Source organism: Xyrauchen texanus, chromosome 20 (genome assembly GCF_025860055.1).
Source record: "Xyrauchen texanus isolate HMW12.3.18 chromosome 20, RBS_HiC_50CHRs, whole genome shotgun sequence".
Classification (NCBI taxonomy): Eukaryota; Metazoa; Chordata; class Actinopteri; order Cypriniformes; family Catostomidae; genus Xyrauchen; species Xyrauchen texanus.
Genome location: NC_068295.1, coordinates 2,671,794 through 2,698,320, shown reverse-complemented (window position 1 = coordinate 2,698,320; position 26,527 = coordinate 2,671,794). Strand labels below are relative to the sequence as shown.

The window sequence follows — 26,527 nt, the reverse complement described above, 5'->3', positions numbered from 1 at the left end:
TCATAATTTCCAATCACATTTTATACTGTATGCTAACATTAGTAGCACAAACGTTAACATGAACTAACAACACTTTTAAAGGATTTATTATTCTTGATTAAATGTACATTTTTACGTACACTAAAACATTTGTATTGTTTAAAGTTGTAAGCATTATAAATTAATTAGCATAAACTTACAATTAACAACTGTATATTTATAAATGAACATTGTAAGTTTTTCAATTAATTCATAATTGTAACCATAAAATGTTTTAGTATATGTATAAATTAACAATAACCAAGATTAATGCCATAAAAATTATTGTTCATTGTAAGTTTCAATACTAATTAATTAATAATGCTTAACTATTGTTTATGTTTACTAAATTTAATAATAAAAATGTATTAGTATATGCAGAAATTAACACTTAACAATATTAATACAGTAAAAATTACTGTTCATTGTAAGATTTCATGATTATTAATGAATAATGCATAACTATTTATGTTTACTAATTTTAGTAATACAAATGTTTTCGTATATTTATAAATTAACATTAAACAATATTAAATGCTATAAAAATAATTGTTCATTGTAAGATTTCATGGTTATTAATTCATAATGCTTAACTATTGTTTATGTTGACTAATTTTAGTAATAAAAATGTTTTTGTATATGTAGAAATAAACATTAAACATATTAATGCTATAAAAAGTATTGTTCATTGTAAGATTTCATGATTATTAATGAATAATGCATAACTATTTATGTTTACTAATTTTAGTAATAAAAATGTTTTTGTATATGTAGAAATAAACATTAAACAATATTAATGCTATAAAAAGTATTGTTCATTGTAAGATTTCATGATTATTAATGAATAATGCATAACTATTTATGTTTACTAATTTTAGTAATAAAAATGTATTAGTATATGTAGTAATTAAAATTAAACAATATTAATGCTATAAAAATTATTGTTCATTGTAAGATTTCATGATTATTAATGAATAATGCATAACTATTTATGTTTACTAATTTTAGTAATAAAAATGTATTAGTATATGTAGTAATTAAAATTAAACAATATTAATGCTATAAAAAGTATTGTTCATTGTAAGATTTCATGATTATTAATGAATAATGCATAACTATTTATGTTTACTAATTTTTGTAATAAAAATGTATTAGTATATGTAGTAATTAAATTAAACAATATTAATGCTATAAAAATTATTGTTCATTGTAAGATTTCATGGTTATCAATTAATAATGCTTAACTATTGTTTATGTTTACTAATTTTAGTAATAAAAATGTTTTTGTATATGTAGAAATTAACATTAAACAATATTAATACAGTAAAAATTCTTGTTCATTGTAAGATTTCATGATTAATTAATAATGCTTAACTATTGTTTATGTTTACTAATTTTAGTAATAAAAATGTTTTTGTATATGTAGAAATTAACATTAAACAATATTAATACAGTACAAATTCTTGTTCATTGTAAGATTTCATGATTATTAATTAATAATGCTTAACTATTGTTTATGTTTACTAATTTTAGTCATACAAATGTTTTCGTATATGCAGAAATTAACATTAAACAATATTAATACTGTGAGAAATTATTGTTTCAATGCAAGTATTTAATGTACGTTTAATTTAACCTTTAACAATAACAATGAATTTGTAGTATGTATAAATTAACCTTAACCAAGATTAATAAATGCTGTTAAAATATATTGTTCATTGTTAGTTCATGACACCAAATACATTAATAAGGTTAACAGAACCTTACTGTAAAGACTTGCTGACTTCTTCCGTGGAACACAAAATAAAGGATTTAAATTCGCTGTTTTGCATTAATCAAAAGCAAGAAGATGACCAAGGTCTGTCAGGTTTCAAGAACATGCCTTGTGTGTTATATTAAAAGTCTTCTGGAGACATTTGTGTATGTTTTTGAAGCGTGAAAGAGCAACGTGAAGAGTTTTCTAAATATTTTATTTGATGAAAGTCATACACGTTTAGAATGACATGAGGGTGGGTAAATGATGACTGAATTTCTGTTTGCGTAAACTGTTCCTTAAGAAAATCAAATACGCATCCTGCATCAATCCTTGTTGGGACATTCAACCTTTAACAGTGCTGAACAGAGCGAGTTTCCTCTTACCTTGAGAACTCCTCTGATGTGTTCATCGTGCACCTCGGCAGTGGACGAATCGGGTTTGAAGGTGACCTGCAAAGAGAAGCACAGTCAGTCAAGAAAGTAAACACGAAAGGGCTTTTCCCAAAGGCCAAGAGCTATCGAACGGTCATTTCAGGAAGCCAGATCACCACCGGAGAGGCCGAAACGCCCCAGTGTTGATATCAAACACAACATGCTGTGCAAGTGAATGGGACAAAAATGGAAGACAAAGATGTCATATTTCCATAAATACCCTCAACACTTTAGTAGCCACACAAGAGAGAGCTCTACGTCTCCGCGGTAACGCGCTCAACAAGTCACGTGATAAGATGCACGGATGGACGGTCTCAGACACGCAGCTGAGATTTTCCTCCACCACCCGGATCGAGGCGAGCCACTACGCCACCACGAGGACTTGGAGCGCATTGGGAATTGGGCGTTACAAATTGGGAGAAATGGGGAGGAAAGAGAGAGAGGAAAAAAATAAATAAATAAACAAACTGGCAATCTTTCAATAGGAACTTGAATTGAATTGGCCATACCGCACAAGATATTGGATTGGAATGACAAGAAACTAAATGAAATGCAATTAAAAGAAATTCAAAGTTGCACAAGTTTTGTAGCTACGCAATATGTGAAAAGGGGCTAAGAACTTTCCTCGCTCCAAACACTAAATAGCACAAAAACTACCAATATAGACTGCAAAATATTCCTGATCCATGCGGCAATTTGAGGTAATCTGATCTAACATTTCATCATTTTTATAATGTTAATGAGAATCCCTGAAATAATCACATTTGTTTTAAGATCAGATACTTATTTATAATTTTTAGTTTGGATCAAGGTGATTGATAGGGGTAGGTAATATCGATTTTCCAATGCATCGTTCATTTCATGGCTGGTAAATGTTCATGTTTCACTCACAAGTGAATGAATTGTGTAGTATAGTGGTAGAGTATTCAGCAGCGAGATCCTTTCACTGCGTGTTGAGGGTAAAAGTTGATCCGTGTAATGTGTGTCCAACAATGAGATCCACGTGACCCATTTGTCAATGAATAATGTCTCTTTTAATGCCCTTTATGTTCCTTAAAGTCAGTTGTTAATTAAAAGCAAACCAAAAAAACATGTAATTCTAATCATGCATATCACAGAACAGAAATGCTGTTTTTCTTAAAGAGACAGTACCGGATTTAAGCACATATTTACCAAATCAATGTAAATAGTATAAATTATGCAATTATAATAAAACTTTTATTTATGACCATATTTATTGATTAAATACATTGATTTGATCATTTTTAAAAAGCTAAAATGTGAACAAAATGGTGAAAAACTAATAAATTATAATTAGTAAAATCAATATTTTCATATTGTCTCTAGTTGGAAGGTATCCTGTAACATTCACAGAATTAGCTGGGAAAGATTTTATTTCAAATGTTATTTTATTTATTTGAAACTTTTTTTTTAAATGTCAGTATAGTGTTTGGTGTATAAAATACATATGATAAAAATTGTGTATTGAAAAAATGAATACTTTATTCATATTGATGTGCTGAAATGAACTGATACATTTCAATCCATATTAATTGACCAAGAAGAGGAAGTTGTCATGGCCAAACTCTCAAATATTTGGTATCACTGAAAAGCCCAGGGAGTCCTCTGATAATACCCCAAGATTTACCACTGTAGCATTTATGGGCTAAGAAAAACTCCTACATAAATATTAGTTGCTGGGCCTCAGGAAGATAAATGACCCTTTAAAGCCTAATGTATCAAATATGATGCATAAAAATACATGCAAAAGTTATTTGTTTAAATATATATATATATAATTTGTTCATATGTCATGCTGTACAGTGTTCATATTTTTTTTCATAATTATAATATTCAAATATATTATGGGGCCAAGCACCAGCATGGCAACCGCTGCACAACACTAAGCACAACCCAAAGAGCCCATATGATGTACAGAACAAGCAAACAACACAGAACAAGTCACCCCAGGGTGGATTCAAACCCAGGACTTTCTGGTCCACAATTCAGAGAACAAGCCACTTAAAGGTGCGTACACACTGCCAGCGACATCGCGCGCGACAGCGACCCATTCATTTTCAATGCGAGCGCAGCGACTTCTGGCGACACGAGCTGTCGCGACCGTTGGCGCTAGATGTGGGCGTGTCCAGCGATGCGACAAAGTTGAGAAAAGTTCAACTTTGGAGCGACTAACGGAAGCGACAGCCAATAGGAGAGACGACGGGAGAGCTCACGTGATCCTTCTCTCTCAGCTCCTGCAGTAACGGAAAGGTGGATGAAAGGCTAATTCTTGCTGTTAGCAATTTTCCAGTGCTCTATGATATGTCTCTTCCCATGTACAAGGACATTTTTAAGAAAAATACTGTGTGGAAAGGTGTATCGGAGATTGCGGGGATTTTATGGACTCAGACAGACCGGCATTTGCATTTTCGCCGGAGATAAATAGCCGCTATGGCAAACAGCACACCTTGTTTCTCATTCATCTTTGATATAAAGCATTTTATGTACTGATTCCATTTCTATTTAGTCTTTTCCCTCCAAAATGTTTGTTTTTAGTGGCAAGAAAAGAGATTCGCTGTCAACAGCAATGGAATGACATCAGTGAATGTCATTTATAAACGTTACTAGGCAACCAGTAGCGGGAATGCCCACTAGCTACTTCACCGCCAGTCGCTGGCAGTGTGTACGCACCTTAAATGATCCACTGCACCACTCTAGAGGCACAACTCTGTCAGTCACCAAAGGGTCATACCAAGCTTAAAGCAACACAGCCAAGCATAGCTTGTAACTTTTCAACAAAGATACAATTGTATATGTACTTCAATAAGCGCCAGCCACTGCACAACACTAAGCACAACCCAAAGATCACATATGACACAAACACACACAACAATTCAAGTTGCAAACCTATGCCATTCTGTTCCTCAAGTCAATGCACTATCCACTGCACCACAGTGATTGTGGAAAACACCAAGGCAGGGATCGACTCTTCAACCTTTGGAACTACAGTCAAGTGTTTAACACACTGAGCCACTTGGTTGCCATGGCTCAGCAATAGCAAAGAGTCATCCAGAGTTTATCGTCAGCACAAGTGTAGGTTATGGACATGATGTCGATGATGCATACCGATTTTTCTAATCAAATTCAATATAGCAGAGAGACTATATGGCTGATATGGAAAATGCTAACTGATTAGCATGCTAACTAGGGCAGAAATGGTAAGTCAGCGTTATCGACAATAACAAAACGTTGTCGAATAGTCCTTTGATCTCATTTAATGTAACGTGAGATCACTTTAAACTCTAAGGATGAGAGCAGCACAGTGTTTATTTTTCGTTATATTTCCGTCAACAACGTTTGAAATAAATCAGTTTAATTATCTTAAATAACAGTTAAATAACACCTCAAACATTTTTGTGTGTGATCTCGTTGACGAGATAAACACAGCGTTCAATAACAGACAGAAATGTCAAATCAATGCAAAAAGTTTTGTATTTGTTATTTGGTGTATTTTGCATCTATAGGTCTCTGCGGAACAATAATGGGTGTTTTCCCAATCTGTGGGCATTTTCAAGCCGGGATGGGCGTTTCTAAACTATCCAATGTAAGTAGGGTATCTCAATGGTTTTGTAACACCCACAGTTTGGGAAAAACCCATTTCTGTTCTGTAGAGACATACGTCTCATATTTTGTGCTATTTTACAAAGGGTTACATTTTTATTTTGAGTTCAGTGACGTCTGATGCACAATAAATGTGTCACTAGCGTACAATCCCTCCCCGTCCTTTAACCACTGTTTAAAACCATTCGAAGGTGGTGATAGGCTCTTAACCACCGCGGTGGCAAAAAACAGCCCTACGCACAAACCCATGTGACTTGGTATAAGCTAGCCAAATTAGCCAGACGCCAACATGAGTCTAGTTTCATCCACCTTTGCGCTATTTTGCTATCGACAAAGAGAAAAAGCGGATAAATTAATTGCGACATTTGCCCGTTTCCATTCAAATGAGCTTTTATGGATAAAAATGGTGTGCGTTATGACGTCACGCCTAAAAAACACTTTGTCGCAAAAGGAATTTGGTTTAGCGCAAAAGAAATCTGAAGCAGTTTCTATTTAGAAATGTGTGTTTATCGCTAATTCACCTCCCAGATGTCCCTATTTTTTCTCTCCAAAGTTTGGGTAAAATGGGGAGATTATTGAGACAATTCATTGAAATTAGTCAGTTTACTGTTATTTTAATTAACAAATAAAAGCAATCAGAAGAGGAGGAATTGCAAAGAAACAGTTGCCCTTCTGATGGGACTCTTATCCTTCATCTAATCTAAAGTATCGCCATGACAACTGCATCACGTCCCGCATATTTCTCCAGCAACTTCTACCACCAACTGAACTTGCAAACTTGAATAATGCAAATTTACATTTTCTGAAGAAGCAGTAAATGCGATCCGAGGTAAAGATGGTTAGATTAAAAATATTTAAACGTTTTAAAATCTTCAAAAGCTCGTTTTCTGAAAGTGAACTTGGCATTGGACAAATAGTTCTGATAGTTTATATTCTTGAGAAAAGTCTAGAACATTCTGAGAACGTCATTCAGCCGATTCTTTATTCATCTACAGAACAGCGTATGGCTAATTTAAGTTTGTGTAAAGAAAAGGCATATATAGGTCTAAACATATATATTTTTTTCGTTTGTCAATTAATTTTTTTAATTTAATGCTTTTTTCGTTTGGTAATCTATTTTATTTAATACAGGGGATTTTGCCGGCATTTAAAAAAAAAAAAAAGTAAAACTAAACAATAATTGAATAGAATTGGGCTGTACGTGTTACAAAAATATAAATAAATAAACAAATGATGACTTTCTCCTAGTATTCTGTATTTATTTCTTATATCTTAGTGCACAGAAATTAATTATGGGATAATTCCGTGACTGCCGTCTATTATTTTGAATGGTGTAGAAAAGGAACATTAATAAATAAACGGATGGATACTGCGATTAAATGAATCACAAACAGTGGCCTTTCATTTGTTCAGTGTGCACCAGATATTTGTGTTGCACTCCTGGAAGTGTCCCGTTTGCAGATTGGCTCTATATGCCGTAAAGATCAATCCATTATCACGTACAATAAATTGGCTTTCAATACTGTCGTCATGGTAACAGGCTAACGATTGGGGCAATGCAAATTTTATCGACAAAGTGTTTCCAAATAATTTTTGCTGCAACATTTGATGTATCGACACAGAGTTTATGCGCTTGAGTTAAGCGGAAAAATATTATGTCGACATTTGTGACATTTTAGTGATAATGTGCGTTTCCATCAGCTTTATTTTTGATGCACTAAAACTTTTTCCGCAAAAAATCCTTGGATGGAAACGTGGTTATGGACAGGTTGGGTGACGTGCCATCATCCTCCAAAACTATGAACAAAACTACACAAGGTAAAAAAAACAATATGACCTAGACTACTATAAACATGCTGCAAATAAACATATCAACATTATCATCATGGCCATTCAGAGAGAAGACGTCATGAAACGAAAGTGATGTGAAATGTATGAAAAGTGAAACAAAAATGAAACTTAATTTTGGGGTAGTGGTTCCTGAAAATAGAAACATTCTTTCCTGTAGGTTTATAATGATCTTACACACAGATACGTTTCATTTTCGTTTCGCAGTCTAGGTCATAATGTTTGTTTAACTGTTGTAGAACTATTTTAAAACCCCACATACAAAACAAACAGCAAAAGTAACCGAATACACCAAGTGTAATTTAACTCGGTGGATATTAACACAACTATACTGTCATGGCATATAGATCTAAACTTATCTCACAGTAATAAGTATGTAGTTATTACCATGTTTGTTTGGCCATGTACTAGGGTAATGCCATGGTATTATTTAGGTTTCTTGGCATACCACAAAAATACCCTGATACATGAATTGTGAACAGAAATTTGCACTTGTCTTATATATTCTGCACTTGTCATTTGCTGTATTTTATTACTGAATAAACTTGGTTTTGGGGCGGCTTGTACCATAGTAGAAAACACAAAAAATGCCCAATAGCAGCAGTTCAAGGAGCGTCTCACAGAAGCGTTTTGGTTGCAAACAGGCATTGATCTTGTGATTTAATAACAGATATCAGGATCGTTTGAACGAAGATAGCAATTAATCAGAATATCTATATTTTTACCCAGCCCAAAAATGTGTGTGAAAACGTCTATCGATCCTCTGAAAACTGGACAAACCCAAACACATTCACTGAAGATATACACAAACAGCTTAAAGAAGCGTTGCAGTCTATACCTTAATTACTTAAACTATTATAGTTAGGTTTAATGTAACAATCAGATTAGCATAACCGTATATCAAAAGGGCCTTTGAATGCATGCATATTTTGATAGTGAGAACACTCATTCAAATAACACTGCACATGCCGGAATATAAACACACAAGTGGAGCCGGTGCACATGCTTAAAGAGGGAAAGCGCTGTGTAAAGATTCAGCTTTAGACTAATGCATAATCAACGTCTGAGAGAGAGAGGGAGACTGAGAGGGAGAATCAGATGATGTCATCGGGGGTACAATGGCAGGAATACAATTACAACCTTGAACAAGGACTCTTGTTTGAGAGCAGGCGGCTAATCTTATTTCAGGACTATGAGAGCTGAATTATAAAATATCACAGACCCATCAGGAGAAAACTCGGAAGAGAGAGAAGAGACGAGACGCAGGGAAAGTTTTGATAGCAGTTGAATTAAGGAAGATTTTGTGATGTTTGGGAATGTATTTAGTCATGACATACAGACGGTTTCATACACTTCATGCAAAAAAATGAAGAAAAAAACCCCGTGATTTTTAAAAAGTAGCTATGACGAAAAATGAAGAAGAAATATTTAAGATACTGCACTTGTTCTAGGTCACTAATCAAGTCAATTAGTGATCATGTTTACTCCTTTATATAAAAGGTCAGATTTCCTTGTTTTCATTGAAGTAACTATATTTAAATCTATTTAAAATAGATTCAATTATTACATTCAAACAATGCAAAAAAAAAAAAAAAAAAATAAGATGCATTTTCACCCGTTTTCTGACATTTATCCTCTTAAACTCTGGTGCCGTTTTTGGGCTGCCGCCTGCAATTTTTCCACACTCAAATTTAAAAGCTCACCATTTTCGCGTACCCCCTTAAAAAAAGACTCCAATTATTCATAAATAATTTCGTATATGTTTACAATCTTATGATGAATATCTTTTTTAGTTGTTGTCCTAACTTTGTAAGCATGTAATTCTGGTTCTGTTCACGCCCTCTAAATAGTTATTTTATTCAGGTCCAAAAGGGGGCAAAAAATAAAGTATTTTAGTCCCTCACAGATGTGCTCGTCCATAGACATTCAGTCTAATTTTCAGTTCATGCACCTCCGCCATTGTTTCATCAAATATCTCGGCCTCTGAGTGGACTACAAGCTCAATCTAGGTGTCATTAGAAAGCTGAGATCCTCTCTGATTTATAACATCTGATCATCAATAGTGGACTGCATATTTTGATCTGGACATCTAAGATATAACATTGGATTATTCACACATGCAAGCTCACAGACAAGTAAAAAAAATGGCTCATTTCTAGAAAACAGCCAAAGGTAGAAGTAGATACATTTGAGAGTTTTCATTTGATATATGACTTGTCTATTTAAGTGCTATTTTCAAACCTTTTATATTCAAATGAATATTTCTACCAAGTGACCACTTGTTAGGGTTGCAACGGTATACCAGTTTCACGGTATGAAAATTGACGGCTATCATACCATATATTTTTTCTTATCTACGGTATTGAGAAATAAATGCAAACCGGACAGAGAATCTCACATGCGTGTGCACATCTCCTTTCCTCCTCGACTTGCTGTCAGACTCGTCAACTTGCGCCACACACACACACACACACACACACACACACACACACACACACACACACACACACACACACACACATGCAGCGGAGAAAATGTCTGACATAAGTGAGTGTGTGTTAAAGCAGTGTTTCTCATCTGGTCTATTCGGACTGGGTCATGGACAACATGGAAAGAGCAATGTCATGGTTCTCCCATAGAAGAAATTTCGGAAGCTGCACAAGAGATAGACTATTTAGGACTGCTGAGGGAGATTTAATGATAATCTCGCAAACAGCTAAAGGCTTCTCATCTGCACTGCTACACGAGTGTAACAGAACCAACCCAGGATCATGATCTCTGGCACGCATGTGCAACAACCGGGCTTCCCTTGATATTGCGGAGCGCAGACCTCAAAACTGATGTGACCAATTTCAATTCTAGTGAGACTTTTCTAGTTTAAAGCGTTACGGAGAAAGTCAAGTCAAACCTCTCAAACCGTAGCAGCCATATTGAGAATAGGGCAGAGTTTTGACATCTCTGCTTGGGATAACTAGACATCATAAGCAATATGATTGACAGTTTAAATAGTGATGTTCAGCCCGATATGTTTGAACCGGAGTCAGACACTGATGAGGGAGAGACTCCATCTGAAGTAACAACTTTGAGAATAAACCAAGAAGTTTCCGAATGGTTATTTGATACATTTATTTATTTGTTGTAGTTTGTTAGTTTTTTCAGCAGTTTTGCAACGATGGATCAGCAACACACACACACACACACACACACACACACACACACACACACAAATACTGTTACAATGCAGTCTGATGTAAAATGATTAGTGCAAACATAAACGCATTTAGATAGATTGGAGGGCGCATTGCCTTCCAAAACAAAACGAATCCACTGCGTCTTCAGTGGCTCAGATGTCAGGAGTAAATGAAGACCGCTGTTCATTCTAACATCCAACAACAAAACACCTCAATCGCTTAGGAGACATTCTTATCTACAGCTGCTCCGGCATCGAAACAATGGCGTCTGTGTAGAGCTCGTTCAGGGCGGGTCTATGACAAAATGGCAGTGTCTGTCAACAGTCGTGGGCGGGGCATGTACAATGTGACATCACATTGTGCAGAATCTGCAAACAGCATTTTCTGAGACAGTGTTTATGATTAAAAGGGATTAAAAAAAAGGACTGGGTGGATTTTTATCATTATAGGGGGGTTGTGTACACACACTGCCAACACACATTTATGTTATGTGCATAATAGGTCCCCTTCAACCACACACGGTCTCTCTCTTCCTCTGTATCAGCTTCAAAACACGTCTTGCACGAGGCATTATCTCTATTCTCTCTGAGGCCAATCTCTATGAGTCTCTGAAACGAGAATTTCACGATTCTTGTCCCTTCACAAATCCATCCACTTATATGGAAGCATGAAATAATTAATAATATTCCGGGAATTTGCAAAGTTGGAAACTTTCCATGGGAATATAGGAATAAACTGGAAATTTGCAAAATTGCAGGTTAGCCTGTAACAGGGAACTTAAATGTAGTTTAAGTTTGCAGCATAATCTTGGTTAAAACATCCAGATTTAATGCAAATTCAGTTGAATTTCTACCCAGCGCATTCCTCAATCACATGCACACAGCAGCGGGACTATTGAAGCGCACTACTGCATTTGAGCACAAGGACTACATCCAGTCAAAGTCAGTTTGATTATATTACTAGGGTAAATATATTTGATCTATGGTATTAAAGTTTAACTAGCAAATACTAAATCAAAATGTGTTTATACAGTAGCTAGCCAGCCAGTAAATCAGCTATACTAAATGTAAGCTAGCTAACACCATTTCATTGACAATTCAAGAGGCTAGTTATCATGTTGCTAGCTAGCTCAACTGTGCTGCCGTTTCTTCTGCTAGCCAGTTTTCTGTTATCATACAAGAACGTAGGTTATAGTTTGATTTAGCAGCGTTCATCGATTCATCTAGCCTATTTATATTCATTTGTTTAGCTAACTATTTATATATATCTGCGCATGGCATTGCATTAGTGTTTTTATAAGCTTTTTTCTAATCTTATTCTACAGAACAATGCCATGTGCGCCATCTGATGTGTGGATATATTTCACCTCAGCCAATGGGGAAGGAAAGACTGTGTACATTTGCAAATACTGTGCCAAGACCTGTGTTAAGAATGCCACATAGATGCAGCAGCATATAGCCAAGTGCCCAGAGTTTTTTCCAATATTTCCAAAATTCCCCAGCTTAACTTCCCATGGAAAGTTTCTGGAAAGTTTCCGGAAATTTCCCGGCCCTTTGCAACACTAATTATATCACACCATATAACCTACTATTATTCTGGTAACATGTTTCACATTTTTTTTATATATAATTTATTACAACAAAACCTTGTTCTGAACGTATCTTTACAAATGCACATTCTCATTTGAACAACCATTCAGTACTTTCAGACTTTCAGGTATATGTGGATCCTCCGAGTTGCTTTCACATCCACACGAATCGCGCAACAGTTCCATTGCAACCGAACTCAGACCACCTTCTACAGGTAGTCTCGGGTCCGGTACCGTGGTGCGCATCCCGGTCCGCATGACAGCTTTTCATGCAAACCGTGCTCCGTTTCGAACTAAACCGCTAATGTGAAAGCACCCGAAGTCACTGCAAAATGGGCTGTAAAATGTTTGAATTTGGTTTAATTTTTTTTGACCATTTCATTATTTTGATTTAGTTTCATTTGAAGTGTCATTTGAATTTAGAAATATTTTTGGACGTTTTCATTTAATTTTTAAAAATCAACGTTGACTGGTAGAAGTGAAGTGTGTGCCGATATAATCACTGTTAACACTAGCCATGATTTATGCGTCAGTAGATGAAAATGATTAATAATACTTACATTCTCTGTCATTTAATGGAGCCTACATGCATATACTGAACCACATTTTCCATGCGTATAAAAGGGAATGTGTCCCATTTATTAAGGACGCACAAAATAATGTAAATCTATATTTGATTTTTCCAATTTATTACATACAGTTTATTTACACTACCATAATATTATGAATGTACTGTCTTTGTTTATATCGCTGGTGCTTGACAGGGAATGGACTATAATAGGACGGAGACCGTGCCGGAGAAGAACCTCCATTGACTCGTTTAGCACCTTGCACGCACCATTTCGCCAAACCCACTTGTGCACAAACACTTAGCGCACGCTTGCACAAAAATACCAACCCTTCATGGCCATAGGCTTTGCGCTTATGAGTCAAGGCACTGCGCTTAAAATAGGGTCCGTTAAGTCTAATACCTGCCGATTATCAAACACTTGTTTGTTTCAATTAAAAAAAAAAGTTTATGTTGTGATTCACCTCAAAGCTGATTGGTTTGGTTCATGGCTTACAACTATTTTATGAAGGATTTTACAAAATCACTATGGAAAAAATTAATGGGAACAATCCTTCAGAAACCAAGATGGCTGAAAAAGTGTTGCGTTCTTTTCCATTTGGTGACACTGATAGCAAACGCTAATTACAACGGCACCGCAAACTTTCAATGAGTTAGCCAAGCATTGTCTCCTGCGTTTGCACACTTGTATAGAGTGTTTCTAGCTTTATACAGTGGCTTACCTTCGCCTTGACCAGTCTCTTGGCAGTCTTTATCTTGGCTTCACAGAACGCCCCTCTGTATTTGGCACTCACGTCCGTGCCCACGGTCAGGTACGGGGGCTCCTTTAGTGTCTGAAAAAACAAACAGATAAAACACCTATAAATAACATAGATGAAGTTGTGGTGTGAAGGAGGAAAAATCCATACAGATCCTTTAGTTTTTGGCATTAAAAGTCAGCAATATGTACAATGAAAACCTTTGTCCAAGCCAGCAATCACAAGTGGAAAATAGGTGCACGACTCATTCACGAGCATTATGATATATAAGTGCTGCAAAGAACATTCAAATTGAAATGCATCTAGAAAAAAGTTAAGAAAAGCTCAATAATGTAGCTGCAACCAATTAACCTCGGGACTAAAGGTCCAAAAAACACACAAAACATAAAAGCACACATGGCAGCTAAGTGTGGCTCTCTCTCTCAAACTCCCGCATCCCGCTGCATTTATCCCTGTCCTCAGCTGATTAGCCCGATTGGGGGCCGGGCGTGCCTCGTCACACCATAGTATAAATTTGAGTATTTTAGCCATGTCCCAGACCCAGACTATCAATATTAAACTATGAAAATCCATTATAAAAAAAACACAAATTATTACATGTTTAAAACTACAATCGTCTTACGATTTTACATCGATTTTATTGGGCCCCCTTTAGATTTTATAGACTTGGTCTTAAAGACACACCCACCTGCTGGCAATGCCAATCAGAAGATGGAGACACAACCCATGTGTTTTGTTGATATGTTAAGATCCAAGAATTTGGGGGTTTTATGTGTGATGTATTGGGCTCTCAGATGTTATTTTGCCCCAGACTCTTTATTTTAGGTGATGGGGCGGGCATTAATATGGAGAATAAGCACATAAATACTGCCCTGCAAAAGCAAAAGACCTTAACTCACTAGAGTGTGAAACTGAGAAAAATGACTTTAAAGTTTCTGTTTTGTCCAGACAAAAGTATTATAGGTAGGACTCCCAAAATGTCACAACTAGTTGCTATACAGAAGAAATGTTTGTATGCAAAAAATCTTGAGCTCAAAATTGACCTTTGACCCTTGTTTGGCAGTTAATGTACTCTGCCTTTGTATCATGTGCCAAAAATCAGGAGTCATGCAAAGGCAAAAGGCCGTAACTGACATATAATCAATATTTACTTGCTGTTCACCATACTTACATCCATTAGAAGAACACCTAACCAAGGTCTAGTCATCATGGTATTTGTTTTAAATTATATAGAAGACCTTTGGTTGTTCCTATTTAGTGCTATAATGATCAGGATAGTGCGGCAACACTAACACAGTTAAACAGTATAACAGATAAGTTACTTTGCAGTACAGTATGTACAGTATGAATAAATACAATACATATTTTCACAATAAAGATAATTTAATTATAATTGAATACAAAGGTATATGTAATTAAATGCAAGATATAGAGTAATAATTAATTAAACATTAGACCAATACATTAGAGATTAGAGACTGCTCATTCCAAGTTTTTTACTGCTCTAAATAAAATCTTACTGAAAGCTAATTTTTTGAGATATCAACCTAAAATTTGGAACACAACTTGTCCATAGGTATATATGACAAAGCATTCTTGAAATACAACCATTTAAGTTTGGATAGTGATTTTCATGTCTATGCTGAAAAAAGGGGAGGGGTGACAGTTAAAGGGTTAAAATTTGAAGTCCAAACTGCTCAAGATGCTCAGTCAACGAACTTGACTTGGATTACTACTTTTTAATTCTGAGATAATATAGACAGAGTATACCGAAAAAAGTTGGAATTACTTTTTACTATTTAGGTTAGCCTACTTTGTACGGACGTTAGCGATAACCAGCTGTAAAATCTGGCGTGAACACCTGCAAGAAGGAAATATGTCTCAAACACGTATGGATTGTTGTGGATACAGCAGATGACGTGCATTGCTATGGATTATATCTTCTATGGATTATATCGGATTGCATGGAAAGGTAGGATGCCTCTGTATTTAATATTTGGTTTTCAGCATCTGATGTGAGGCGAGTGTCAGCGTCAACGTTAGCGCTAATTTACGTGACACAGATTAAATTTAGCTAGCTCCGGGCTGTCACTGACATTGACAGATCTGAACCATCGCCCTATCACATCGCTATCACAGAGTAATAATACAAACAAGCAGTCGGCAGTCTACACTTTATTTCAAAGATGTGTCGTGTGTATGTTACGCGGTTTGGTGACAATAAAGAGCGGTAATCTTTGACAGTATGACAAAGCCAGAGTACAGTAACATCACAGCGGCACCGTAACATCTCTCTTGATGCCAGGCGAAAAAAGTCAGAACACCTTAAACTCAAATTCAGCGTGCGGAACAAAGGCTAAGAGCCGTAACAACTGTTACGGCGTTCTGCTGTGGTTTCTCGTATGGTTTTGGATGTTACGGTTGTCATAGCCCTTTAATTTCTCGTTAAAACAATCAAATTGACTCACGATATTTATTCACATGATAAAGGAGGTCTTGAATACCCCAAAAATGACATTAACTCATTTTTGACCAAACATGATTTTACGGCGTTTTGCCTTTGTAGGGCAGAATACAGGGTGCTAACTAGCATTATGACTGCCAGACAGGTAATTTTAAGGGGTTGGAAGTCGGCTACAGTGCCCCCATTTCAGGAGTTGTGTTCGGAGATGGGCAGGGTGGCAGCTGTTGAAGAGGGGGAATTTAGACTTGTTTGTGGATTTTATAAAAATATATTTATTTAGTTTTTTTGTTTGTGTGTCTGTAACTATGCGGCCACTGTTATGTTGGGAGTCAGGCTGTGGTTGGGGAAAATTTTTAGGGTTAAATATTGATTCTGTTTGTATATGTTTGTATACTGTCCCACAGTTGTGGTGTCATTTCCACCACACCAAACAATATTGCCCCTAATACGGTTTTAACGGGCCAAATTCACATGCTGAGCTGTCAGCGTGAGGGACTTTTTGTGATGATTGGTCTCTGCAAATCACAGCGAGCCGTTCCCCCGTGTTTCCTTGAAAGCCTAGATTGCATCTTTGATAGAATTAGTTAAAAAAGCACCTTAATAATGGCCAACCACAAGCATATTTATCTCACTGAAGACTTTGAAATTGCTTCTTGTATTGCAAAATATTTGCCACTACTAACGAATACCAAAGACGACTGACAAGTCTCATCGTGCACTGTTGCAATAACCATCAACAGGGAAAGTGAACGCTGAAAACAGAAAATAACTCATACAAATGCTAAAGCTTTTGTAAATTAAATGCAGCTGGAGCATTCATATTCGTTGCTCAACAACCCATTACATGCCACTGAGTGCCAGATGACAAGTGTCTTAACCATCAGCCAACCACAACAGACAATAAGACAAGCTGTATAATATCAGTCTCTGCCTATTACAAGCAAATCCTTCTATTCATGATGCAAACCACGATTAATTACAGGCAAACATTTGTGTTCAACGCTGAATTAACCACAGTTAGATGCAAAAAACACTTTAAACACAACCAGACTAATGCCTTCTACACACTACACGACTTTCACAGACGTCGGATCGTGGTACCGTTCATATTACACATCTGTCTGTCTTGCCATGAAGGTCGTAGCGTTTTCAAATTACACGAGGAATCGGCGACAGGGGTGAACACATTACAAGACATTTCACTATTGACGAATCCCTGCCTGGACTCCAAATTACTCCAAACAGAATACACACGAGAAGTGATACGAGATATGAAAACAAATGCATGATCATATGTTATGCATTTCAGAATATGATGTGTATGTTTTTAATCATATATTTTATTGGTTGCAATATGAAAAAGTAGCTCCTATTAAAAAAATCTCCCTATTTGCTGGCCTGAATGTCCAAGAGAATTGGCGATTTCTCTCCAACGCTTCTCTTCCTCCACCCGGTTGTGGGACAGTTCAGAGGAAACATTAAATAGGCACTGGTGCTCCTGCCAATGTTCCACTAATATTCCCTCCATTTCTTTGGTCCAATGAGACTTTCTTGATACCACAGTCATGCTAGTTGATGTTCAGTTGCAGGTACATCAGGACTCCTCTCACTAAAACTTCCTGTGTCCCGTTTCTTGCTCTCTCATTGGCTGTAGGTCAACGCTACTGTTGTGTTCAATCAAAACATATTTCACATTGCACGATTTGGAGTGGCAGACAGGTCCAGATATTTAACATCCTAGATATCTCATAGGGAGTGGTGGTGGTGTAGTGGTCTAAACCACATAACTGGTAAACTGTTAATCAGAAGGTTGTTGGTTTGATCCCCACAGTCACCACCATTGTGTCCTTGAGTAAGGCACTTAACTCCAGGTTGCTCCGGGGGGATTGTCCCTGTAATAAGTGCACTGTAAGTCACTTTGGATAAAAGCGTCTGCCAAATGCATACATGTAAATGTAAATGTAAATATCTTGCTGACATCGGCGACGCGTCGATGCATGTCTCAAATCGCGTCTTTGATAGTTCATACATTGCGACCGTTGCTCACGGGAGCGAGCTGCAATTTGCCCACAATTCCAGGCTTTTGTCGGCGATCTCTACAAAACTGTTGGCGAGATAATCAGGCTTAAAATCGTGTCGTGTAAACTCGGCATAAACGTATGCCGTATGAAATTCCTCAGAAATCATTGAATAACATCTGTATAAACAGTGCAATTATACAGTATCTTTGGTGTGGATGCATCTAGAAATTACACACACTTTTTACATTGACATTTATGCATTTGGCAGATGCTTTTATCCAAAGTGACTTACAGAGCCCTTATTACAGGGACAATCCCCCCGGAGCAACCTGGAGTTAAGTGCCTTGCTCAAGGACACAATGGTGGTGGCTATGGGGATCGAACCAGCAACCTTCTGATTAACAGCTATGTGCTTTAGTCCACTACACCACCACCACTCCACTCACTTTTTGAGACCCTACTGCACTAATCAATATTCAACTCGTGTTCACCCAGACAGCGAGTGCTCACAGGAAACATCTGCCAGACAGGGGAATCTCAGGGGAGGAACAAACTTCGGAGTACTATGAGTCCATGAGCACCATCTATTCATGCCATAAAAATCATCTGAGCCAGACGTCTCAAGACATTTATTTTAGCTCAACTTAATTGACCTTTTAAAATTACAATTTAAGTCCTCTGACTAAGAAGTTCATTCACATACGGAACAATGATGTGACACTCTTATTCATGTCCGAATCTTCTGAATTAAGTTATATGAAAATACACAAAAAATGCAATTCACACAAAACAAATGACTTAAATACCCCTCTACTAAATATTTTTAGTATTAAAGGGTTAAAAATGTTTAACCGGCCAGAGACAGTAATAATAAATAAATAAATAGTTTTTAAAAGCTGAAATGCTGGTATAAGAGGTTTGGAATAAACTATTACAATATATTAAATAGTACAAATATTTTATTGTTGTTTCTTTAAAAATAAGCAACTTAACAATTTCATTTAAACATACATATAATTAATATCTGAATATCTTTTGTCAACCAAATCAAGAAAAAAGAAAGGAAGAAAGTCCCTCTTGTTTAAAGTTTAAGTTTTAAAATAATATACAATATTCTGACATTTTTATGTAAAAGCAAATTCATGAAAATTCATGATAATTTTAATAAAAACAAATAACCTTGAGAAAAAAAGAAAAGAAAAAAATATATATATATATATATTTTTTTTTTTAAATGAATGATTATGTTGTGTACACTGCTGTGGATTTAAGGAGCAAGGGAAGTATTTTAATACCAATTTCTTGTTGAAAATGCTATAAATGTTCTCAAAAATGTAAACGTCCTCTCTCTTTCAGCTGCTTTTATTTTCAGCAATCTTAACATGTGTAAATATTTGTATGAACATAAAAAGATTCAACAACTAAGACATAAACTGAACACGTTTCACAGACATGTGACGAACAGAAATGGACTAATGTTTCCCTGAACTAAGGGAGGGTCAAAATCAAAAGTAGCAGTCGGTATCTGGTGTGGCACCAGCTGCATTAAGTACTGCAGTGCATCTCCTCCTCATGGACTGCACCAGATGTGCCTGTTCTTGCTGTGAGATGTTACCCCACTCTTCCACCAAGGCACTTGAACGTTCCTGGATATTTCTGGGGGGTATGGCCCTAGCCCTCACCCTCCGATCCAACAGGTCCCAGATGTGCTCAATGGGATTGAGATCCGGGCTCTTCGCTGGTCATTGCAGAACACTGACATTCCTGTCATGCAGGAAATCAGGCACAGATCGAGCGGTATGGCTGGTGGCATTGTCATGCTGGAGGGTCATGTCAGGATGAGCCTGCAGGAAGGGTGCCACATGAGGGAGGAGGATGTCTTCCCTGTAACGCACAGCATTGAGATTTCCTGCAATGACAACAAGATCAGTCCGATGATGCTGTGACACACTGCCCCAGACTATGACGGACCCTCCACCAAATCGATCCCGCTCCAGAGTACAGGCCTCGGTGTAACGCTCATTCCTTCGATGATAAACACGAGTCCAACCTTCACCATTAAAGTCAGGTAGTGAAACCAAAAGTGCTCTGTACTAAGGGGCTGATGTGCCTTGTTAAAACTGTTTACTGTTTCAGTACTGTTACGAATGTTGCATATATGCTTTCATAAAATACAGCCTATTGCAACAGTACTTGCTAGGAGAAGAAATTAGATCTGGCACTTTTCCACGGCACGTTATGGTTCGACTCGACTCGCTTTACTTTTCTGAGCTTGCTTTTCCACTGCAGTTTAGTGCCGCCTCAACGTGGGTGTGGTTTATAGGCTGATCGTCATAGTTGCGCCGCCTCTACTGCCCTGACATCATCTTAAAAATGACACAAACTGACCAAATCAATAACGCGACCGCTAGCTGTTAGCTACTAGCTTATTGTGCTGCATAAAGCAGTTGTTGCATGGGGATTTTACACAAGTGTAACTGTTAAATCGCCGGTTTAGATGGCGTCCATTTGGTCGAACCACTTCCACTTGTCATTGATGGTTCTGTAATCCTTTTTAAGGTTTTGTTTTTACTTTTCCCTGCACTGTTGGTAGATTCCTCAGAGTCTTTTTCGTTTCGCTCATCGCTAGCGAGTGGACCATCTGCACCTTGTTTATTGACCACGGCGTGGTTTTGCACACAGCCATTTGTTTATTCACAATTCGAAAGTCGCGTGAACAACTTATACTGCTATCACTGTTGCTAACTTTAAAACTAGCGGGTTGATGTCACGTGTCGGAAATCCAGTGATGCTGGTAGTGACGATTCTCCATGACCAATCAGTGATCTGCAGGATTTTGACGTCACATTTAGTATCGGCTCGGCTCGCTTGGAACTAGGGATGCACCGAAATTTCGGCCGCCGAAAATCTTCGGCCGAAAATGGCACTTTCGGTTTTCGGCCGAAAGAGAAAAAAGGCCGAAAATATGAGCCGAAAATATATACCTCCTCGCTCCGTCCCTCAGTGCTCAGATTTCAATCCGGATCGATGCAGCCCTTATCACAGCTGTTAGATAATTCCACAACGGCGCTACCAAACAAAGGCCGATCATGTCAGCGGTGTGGAAATTCTTCAAAGTTTCTGATAAGGACATCAAATTTGCGATCTGCAGTGTTTATTCAGCAGAACTTTCAAGATATATATATATATATATACAGAATACAGCAAGAAATTCTACAGGAAAATGTCACAACTAGCGCAGCTACAACACAACTTGAGACGTATAGCTGAACTACGCCAGAAGCGACAATCCCCTTGACTACGGTCGCATAAACAAAGACAGCTTTCCTTTGCTTGCGCGGATTGCGCACAGGTATTTATCTGCCCAAGCACCAGCACAGAGAGTGAGAGACTGTTCAGTGCAGCATCTCATGTTCTTGATGAGCTTTCTGACAGGAGAGACTGTCAGAACGTTTAGCAACTTTTGTTCTTGAAGAGAAACCTGTCACTTGTAGTTAAATAGAAAGCGGTCCAATATGATGTGTATAGCAATTACATTACACTTGTTCTTCACTCGAGGATACATCTGTCGTTTACTGTTGAGGTTGGATTTAGTTCAATTTCTGCTGTTTTGCACAATCATTTTCACTTAAAGTGTGCATACGTTTACATAAACAGAATAGAGCACTGATCTATATATATATAATTATATATTATAGATATATATAGATCAGTGGAATAGAGGCCCTCTGCCATTCAGTGTTCTGCCTTTTTGTTTTAATAAAAATTACTGTTGCATATTTAAACTTTTTGAAAGATGCTAGCTAAGTTCATTACTTGACTGTTGTTGTGCATATAATAGTTTTCTAAAACTTTACATTATTTGGATAATTGTTAATAAAATCTGTCAAATTTGATTTTTACAGAACTGAAAGAAGAATAATATTTAATATAGTTTTAATATATTTTTTGTCCAATTTTGTTGTTACTTTCAATAAAAGTTTGATTTATTTTATTGGTTTGTAGTTTTTCAATTCAGATTAATTAAATTCATGAAATTAATGAAAAAGTATAAAATTAATACAATTATACACAACATTTTTTTTTTTTTTTTAAATAGGTAAAAATTTCGGTTTCGGCCCAGAATTTTCATTTCGGTGCATCCCTACTTGGAACCTCGACCGACCTCGATCAGGTACTATCCACGGTGGAAAACCCCCAAAAGCGAGCAGAGTCGAGTTTAGTGGAGTTGTACCGTGCAGTGGAAAAGCCGTGCATTAGTAAGCAATTTCAGGTTCGGGCCGGGTTTGGCCTTAAAATCTGATGGCATCGTTCGGGCTGGGTAGGACCATGCCATTCGGCCTGGGTTATGGGCCAGGTTACATTTTAAGGCCCGTGCAGACCTCGAACCCTTAGAAAACTTCTTAATCTTCCTGATTCAAAAAATAAAACAAAAATCCCAATATTTGTAAAATAATAATGATAATAAAAGTGTACTCAAGGAGCAGAAACGTATTTGAACACCTTTTACACAATGGCTACACCCCTTGGCATTTTTAAAGGCATTAAATACACTTTTTTGGCCGTGAATTTATTTTTTGAAAATTCAAAAAAATAGTTTCAATGTAACCGACATGGACACAATGATTGCACTTCTGTGAACTTGACACTGTGTGTTTTAAACTTTATGATTTTATGACCTGGGACCACCTTATTTATCAATGACCCAAATACAGAATCAAGTACTTCTAAAAAGTCTCAATGCGGACTACTGGTACACCAATATATCAGCCAGGCTGATTATCGAGATTTCTCTATTTTTAGACTATCAACAAGGACTAATAACCTTCCCAATTAACAAAGTGTTAACTTCAGAGTTCACACTTTCTGTTCACGCTTTTAAAACAACATGAGGGTGAGTACATGATGCCAGAACATTCATTTGTGGGTGAACCATCCCTTTAATGCTTTTCAGACATTATAAAGCATCCGCTGCTGTCGTGCTGCACAGAGTGATCTGTAGACCCTTACAAACTGTCTCAGTGTCTAAGAGGAATGGGGCCGCTGCCAGTGTGTTAAGTACCCAGCCTGCCCTGCTTTTCGGCTCTCAGTGTGACAGGCATGAGCATACACACTACAGATGTTCATTAACATGACACAACACAGCCCTGGCAAGCTGCTCTCAGACGACTGCCATCAGTCCTCATGTGCTCCAGCTAAGCAGAGAAACAGTCACTGTCAACACGCTGCTCTAAGGGTGCCATCACTCTACGGCACAGGACAATGAGATACTAATATACAAACAATGACAATCAGTTCGAGATTACAAATTACTTCAATGTTTCAAGGTGACACACATAGCGTTTATGCCAAGTCAAACTATGAAAGGCTTACTTATATTTCACTCAGCACATTAAACTGGGATTGGAGAATGATTTTTAACAACGGAAAATATTTATTTAAAATTCAAGAGACTTGGTTCAGTTACAATGCTAGCAAGAAGACAAAAGTATTCCAAAGCCCTTCCATCCACTGCAGGGGATGAATCTTCACGTTGATGTAGGTTCCTGATGTGATCTAGCCTTAAGTAAGCAAATGGCGTTAGCCATAAGATCGTTTCCAGCCATCTTTTTGGAAGACAAAGGGCCCTGAAGAGCAGTTGACCTCATCACTGGACACCCTTTTGTTCACTTCCTGACTCTCAATCCTAAAGACCAAAGTATACTGTGGGTGTCCGCATTGTGGATCGCGCCGCACACAGTATGTGTGATGCAAAAAGCGTCATCAGCACAGGCTGGACCGCGCACCACCTAGACTCAGCGCATCGTATGGGCATGCGCTGGCCACTGACTACAAATAAAGTGTCACAAAGCAGTCGTAGTGTGCATGCGTTGAACACGTTATTAATCGATCACGGTCAGAAAAGTATACTCAGAAAGGCAACACAGTCGGCTGGGCGCGATCAGAGTCTGAACTCGGAAAAAAATGTATGCCTTGTCCACACCAATACGTTTTAGTTTGAAAACGCATCTTTTTCTCTCCGTTTTGGCCTTCCGTCCACACTGAGATGGCGTTTTTATCCACGAAAACGGAGCTGTATAAAAACGCTCTCCGAAGTGGATTCATTTGAAAACCCCGTTTTCGCGTTGTAGTGAGGACTGTGCAAACGTATATATCTGAAAACGATGATGTATTTGTTGTCTTGTGACACAGTCAAGATGGCGACCCGTGTTATAGCGCGCTGTTGTACTTGATACTCACTTTGATAGTGTTGTTAAAACATAAACGTTACTTTGTACAACCATCACATTGTGTTCCTTCAAAGGCGAAGGGAAGTTTACTCGGAACTGGTGTCCTGCGACGGAACACGAGGACAATTGCGTTTCAGACCGTACATGCAACGGTGATTTTTCGCATGCACAGTGACACGATTTAAGCGTCATACGTTTCAGTGTGGACGAGCAACTTTTGGAAAATGCTAGTGTGGACGAGAGCTTTTAAAAAAAACGTAAACACAGTTTTCAAATGCATCCGAATTAAAGGGTTAATTCACCCAAAAATGAAAATTATCCCATAATTAACTCACCATCAAGCCATTCTAGTTGTAAATGACGTTCTTCTTTCAGCCAAACACAATCAGAGTTATATTAAATAACATCCTGCTCTTCCAAGCTTTATAATGGGAGTGAATGGTACCTTAGATTTTGAAGCCCAAAAAAGCACATCCATCCATCAAAAAAGTAATCCATACGGCTCCAGGGGTTAATTAAGGCCTTCTGAAGAACAATATACATTTTTATAACTTTATAAACTAAAATCACTGGCTTCCGTTAACGGCCGTACAATGTTGGGCCACACAGTGGGTGACACCTCTGATCTTCACAGCCAATCAGTGCCAAGAGTGATTATCATTACATCTAAATATATATATCACTGAATGAGGTTTAATATGTAATATGTTTATTATTATTTTTATTCACAAGGGAGACACAACGTATGCGCTGACAGGTCATGTTTCGAAAAAGTCACATTTTTCTTTTCATGCCCTCGGTTCAATTTAGAACAATTGATTTATCTAATCAAAATATGCATTCAAATGAAGATAAACATTTGAATGACTATAGCAAATTATTACTTTTATTTCACCTCTAGGGGCCGCTGTTTTACCGTAGAACCAAGCCTTTCTAACTGTATATTTCTCCAACGGCGTTCACAGAGGAATGTAGGACGTACGACAGCACAATTAATCTAAAAACTAGTGATTACGTTTACGGCTGCCACGATAATGTAATCGTGAAAACTGACGATTACAGCGTTCAATTTAAGTCTGCTCCTGAGTGTTCTAACCAATTGGCTAGTTGATTTTACGAACGTTCCATGATTGTCAGACGTCACTGGTGGGCGATGGTATTTCCGGTCTAACGCTACGTTAGGTTCAACGACGACGCCGGTAACTGTCAGGTAAGACTAGGACCAGATAAACATGGCTTTCTACACCAGATCCCTTCAACATCTGCCAAGGATAACGACAAATGACGTACACCGAATAATTCAAGCGTCATCACCGGCTCCCAAGAACAAGAGGGAAAAGGGTTTCAAGATATACGTCTCTTCATTCATTGACAATTATGAAGGTAAGTTATGCTATGTCTTTAGCTAGCTGTAGCCCTAACGTTAGCGATGATGCTAGGTGACGTTAGGCTAGAAAGTAACCTTTACAAAATACTTATTAAACGATTAATTTTAGTTGTTGGTCACATGTGGTTTATTATATGTTCATTTTACTATCTGACATTGAATAAATGAATGTATGGGCGTTTCTTCAACAAGGGGCACTTTTAGGCTTGTGAAGTTGAATAAAAAAACTTGTTCAAAAGTCACATAACACCGTCTCATAAGTTTAAATAACTTGTCTAGTTTTAAGGTCTGTAAGAGGACAAACTTAGATTACAAGAGAAGTTATGAGACTGTGTTAGTCTCATAACTAAGAAGTTATGAGTTATTCTGTTTTTAGATAACAGCAGAGAAATGTCATTTCCACCACATCTCAATGCTGTTATTTAAAAACAGAATAACTTATGTCAGTCAAGAATTGTCTAGGATCATTTTTGTAACTAGTTTTATCAGTTTTTCCACAATGTACAATAATTATACATTTGTCAATGAGATAAATTAACTGCCCTAAGGACCAAACGGTGAACAGTACACCTGACACACTCTGAAATGTAATACTGGTTTGGGCAAGAGCTTATTAGAAAATAAAAGACTTGCATTTTTATATTAA

General features: G+C 37.2%; 1 protein-coding gene across 2 annotated transcripts in view; it reads right to left on the bottom strand.

Annotated features, from left to right (window-relative positions):
• LOC127660563 (AT-rich interactive domain-containing protein 4B-like) overlaps positions 1-26,527 on the bottom strand; it is a 109,328-nt gene that overhangs the window by 60,034 nt on the left and 22,767 nt on the right. For both annotated transcript variants that reach the window (XM_052150890.1, XM_052150891.1), the window contains exons 3-4: positions 13,744-13,854; positions 2,158-2,223 (exon numbers count right to left, since the gene is read on the bottom strand). In XM_052150890.1, coding sequence (XP_052006850.1) covers positions 2,158-2,223; positions 13,744-13,854 — 177 coding nt within the window. The remainder of the gene's footprint in view (positions 1-2,157; positions 2,224-13,743; positions 13,855-26,527) is intronic.